Source organism: Gavialis gangeticus, unplaced genomic scaffold (assembly GCF_001723915.1).
Source record: "Gavialis gangeticus isolate Ggan-Ray unplaced genomic scaffold, GavGan_comp1, whole genome shotgun sequence".
NCBI classification, from domain to species: Eukaryota; Metazoa; Chordata; order Crocodylia; family Gavialidae; genus Gavialis; species Gavialis gangeticus.
The window spans coordinates 60,041,124-60,045,388 of NW_017728992.1; the positions used below are offsets into that span (position 1 = coordinate 60,041,124).

General features: G+C 41.6%; 1 protein-coding gene and 1 long non-coding RNA gene across 5 annotated transcripts in view; one reads left to right on the top strand and one right to left on the bottom strand.

Annotated features, from left to right (window-relative positions):
* LOC109301900 overlaps positions 1–4,265 on the top strand; it is a 50,333-nt gene that overhangs the window by 15,128 nt on the left and 30,940 nt on the right. The window contains exon 2 of the long non-coding RNA XR_002098656.1: positions 120–515. This is a non-coding gene — a long non-coding RNA (uncharacterized LOC109301900). The remainder of the gene's footprint in view (positions 1–119; positions 516–4,265) is intronic.
* Positions 7–4,265, bottom strand: part of KIF13A (kinesin family member 13A) — a 242,266-nt gene continuing 238,007 nt past the window's right edge. For all 4 annotated transcript variants that reach the window (XM_019523183.1, XM_019523166.1, XM_019523174.1 and 1 more), the window contains 2 exons: positions 957–2,085; positions 7–368 (listed from right to left, as the gene is read on the bottom strand). In XM_019523183.1, the coding sequence (XP_019378728.1) occupies positions 82–368; positions 957–2,085 (1,416 nt within the window). In that variant the 3' untranslated portion in view covers positions 7–81. The remainder of the gene's footprint in view (positions 369–956; positions 2,086–4,265) is intronic.

The window sequence follows — 4,265 nt, forward strand, 5'->3', positions numbered from 1 at the left end:
TTAAAACTGTACATTAAACTTTTAAAATCCATAAAGGTTTCCACACAGTGGTGTGTGTACTAAGTGCAAAAATACTGCAGTTTAATTAATCCAAGACTTCCTGTTCTCCTGTTTCCTAGAAAAAGCAGAGGCTGCTGCATCTCCTGACTGACAGAGGACTGCTTCTCCTGTTTTAGAAGAGGATGATGGCCCTGGAAGTACAGAACTTTTTCGTTTTCCTACACTGGAGGGTGCCTGAGATCGTGAAGTGCTACTACACCTCTTTGTTGAAGCTGGTGTTTTACTGAGGCGCCCAGGACGAACAAATACACCATGCCGGGGCTTGCAATGGAAGTATTCTCTGCCTTTTACAGTTCCATCATGTTTACCTTCAATAAAAAGAAAAATTAATGGAATTAATAATATATGATACCTAGCCATCACATACAATTAAAATACTCATACATGTAAATGTCTTCAAATATTTGTTGCCGAGTACTTGAGCTTAAAGCTGTCACAGCAGAAGTACCTGATATGTAAGAATTAATGAACCCCACCCCCATCACATTACTATTGTAGTTAAGAATTAGATCTAATATTTATTCTCTTCACAAAAGCAAGTGTTTCAACACATCAGGTTCAAAAGTTTAAAAAACACAAATGTCCAGGTCTCAGAAAACATTCCAGTTTTAAATCTTAAATCTAGAGTCTTGGTTTGTTATTAACTCTAAAAAAAAAAATGAAGGTCTCTTCTGTAGACAGCTCTACACTCAAGTCTCTCTGTTCCATTTTCTCATCAAAAGAGAGACCATATTAGTAAAATCAAGTTAAAGAACAGTATTCTTGACTTCCTTCCCTGAGGAAAAGTGGTCTTTTTAAAACAAGAGCAACAAAACCCCACAACCAATTATATAGAATAACTTTAAAACTTGCCCTACATGATGTACACAACCTACAGTATATTTGTAGCTTCTTACCCAACTGAACGCTTAGCTCAACTCCAACCCAGATTCCAGCTGAAAAATCCACTGGTCCAATGTATCTCACTGTGCCAGTCTTATTACTTCCAACACACACTTGTTCTCCCACTGCCACCCAGCTAGGCAAGGTATGGACCTGTTCTGCAGATGCACCATCTTCATAGTCAGAAACATCTAAATGGTTCTTTTCAATATAATCATCCAGGGAAGAATCAGGGTATGTCTGACAGCATGTAGTCTCTTCTACTAGTACAGAACATAAAGGGTTTTCAGTAGTGTTTGAAGGCTGGTAATCTACTGTCATACATTCCAGCTGGCCCAAGTGAGAGACCTGCTGAGTGTCAGTGTTCTGTGATAAATCAGAGGCACTGTCCAGCCCAGTAGTTGTGATTTTTTCCACTCCATTAGAGGAATCAGCGGAACACGGCTGTGGAATTACCGAATGGTCAAAATCCTTTCCATCTTCGACACCCATGAATTCTGTAAACGAGTGATCTTCAAGAACATCTGTAGTATGTTCAATTGTTACTTCACGCGATGAAAACTCAACTGTAGGTCGGATGTTTTTGCTAGCTGAGGAATCTAATGGTGAACAGGAGTCAGCCCTATGTAATTTCTCAGAGTTTTTGTTAGTAGTATCTAGGGACAGTGGTATTTCTTCTGTTAAGGCACTGTTTTCTTTTAGTGGTGACATGGATACCTTTTCTTTAGCTAACTCCTGTTCTGACTCCGGAAACTCCTTGTTCAAAGAAGATCTTACATCATGTGCAAGAGGTGGTCCTGAATGGTCAGTAGAGTCCAGATCCTTCATTTGACTGGCTAGCTGATCTGTGCTATCACTACCAGGAACAAGCATGTCAGACAAAGTAGCATTAGAGGCACTGTGGGAAAAGTATCCACTAGTGATACTGCTAGTGGTGGGACTGCGGGACACCTCTTTCTCATGAACACGTGAACTTATGAAGTCTGTTTTAGAGGAAAACCATTCCCTGTTCTCCAGGCTGGCATTGTAAACACTGAAGTCAGCAAACTCCTCAGGTACATAAGGCCGAAAATTCTGAATACCCTGTGAACTTATCAGCTTCTTGTTAATAGCCTCCAACTCATTATCTTCTTCCTCAGAGTCCTGCAAAAATTAGACAAATTCATGTGGGGTTAACACCTCATAAAATATTTGCTATAAAATGTTTGCTAAATTAATATTTCCAAGAAATCTCATCAATTTTTTTAAGCCTGCTACCTTTTGGTTATATTGTGTACTCTCCCTGATCATTTTTTCTTCTAAACCAGAAGAGACTTGAGTAAAAAGAAGCTTTAAATTCTTTAAGCAAAAAACATGAGACTTCTCTGAAAATTGATTATAGTTGAGTAAGAGAAAAAGGAACCACTGAGAACACGGCAGTATTACACATGTTGCTCATTCTAATTACATTCAGAACAAATCTAAAATATTTTTTTTTTCCTTTCTATACCAGTACTAGCCATGACCCATCATAAATCGAGCAAGCATTATTCACTGCCTAACGTTCTGGGTTACTTAATAGGTAGTGCTTGCAACATTAAATACTGCATTTACTCTAATATAAGACGAAGTCCTCACCCCACAAACAGCATGGGAAAAAAGCTTCTCGTCCTATATTTGCATATAGGAAAACCTCCTAATTAAATATATTGTCTATCATTAAACTGCTGCTAAAAGCAGCATGTGCTCAGTAATGGAAACCAACTATGAAGCTAACTGAATGCAGCCCACACAGCATGCCTGTAAAACGTATGACCCATATTAGGCAAACATACCAATTTTTTTTTTTTGGCTCAAGGACCAATTAGTTCCAAATTCCAAATAGACTAAGCAGTGCTCAATCATTCAAGTCTGTAAGACTCTACCACAGGGCAAGTCTTCTCCCTCCCCGACCCATCAGTCTGGGATTTTGGATACGCCTCAAATCTGTAGCAGGTATTCTACATGCAGGCCCCAACCCAGAAGGCATTACCGTTTGGATGTCCCCTTATGACACTTGTTCCTGCCCTCAAGGCCAAAGGAGAAAACAAGGAGGAAAGTGCAAACACAGTCCCCCACTACCACCGAATGTGCGCTTGAGCGTAACTACATTTGGGAAGCTTGCAGACATCAGCCTGCCCAGAGTGCAAAAGCCAGGTTCACCCTGGGAAAACCACCTGATTGATCATGGTATCTCCCCTGCTGACCCTTTTTCACTCATGGTGAACCAATACATCGAATACATTTCAGCTTCCTCTTCAGTTCCACACCTGCGCAGTACCCTTTCCCCCATTTCCAATTATTCCTGTTTATTCACCAGTCTTAAATGCCTAGCAAATAGCATCATACATTTATGTAGATGACAGTCTGTCACCCCCTCTCCTAGAACTGTTGCATGTGACAGGTGCAGCTCCACCCTCCATGGAATGGAGCCAGATCAGACAGCCCTGTGCCTCATATGCATATAAAATTTTGGAGGATCCTAGGACTTATACAAAACTACTGGGGTCCAGTCATGAGTGGGCAGCTAATTAGCACATGGATCCTTTGTGAGGGGTAACTGGAGTACGCACGCACACGCATACACACATACTGAACAATGCTGGACTGCAGGGTCACCATGGCTTAACACTGCTGACTTTGCTGAGGCCCAGCTTAATGACCTATGTGATAGATCATGAGCCTTTTGAGTTTGGACTAATATCATGCATAGTGAGCATATCTACACATGCCCCTGACTGCACACTTGGTACTGCAATACCCGGCAGTGCACGGTTATTTTTAGCTGCTATGCTGCCGGAGCAATGAGCTCTGGTGATGTAGCTTGTCATTACCATGACATAGCGTCAGTGTCACAGTTTGCACTCCCTGATGCTACGCTGCTGTACCGATGAGCTGTCTCCACAGCTCATCACTATGGCAACACAGCATCTTGTGCAGATGCGCCCAGTTTGTACTATGTATAAATAGGTACAAAAGTGCTGCTCAAGAGTGTGTTTATGGAGTATGTGCTAAAACTTGCAGCAGTTTGTAAAATAAGGTACAATGCATCAATTCCGGATGATCTAAGTTTATCAGTCTGCATATATGCAAATTAATGTGGGCATATTTATTCTGAAGTCAGTGTTTTTTGGTCTTCTGCAGTTCAGATTACCTTCTGCTTGCCCTCTGCAGCTTCTGTGCGTCTCCCCCCCTTACTATCTTGCATCCTACACATGAGTCCAGGGAGGGAAACAGAGTCGGAGCAGGGTCTGACAGTAAGAGGGAGGAAGGGGCTACAGAGGGAAAAAGTTGCGGGGGGGGGG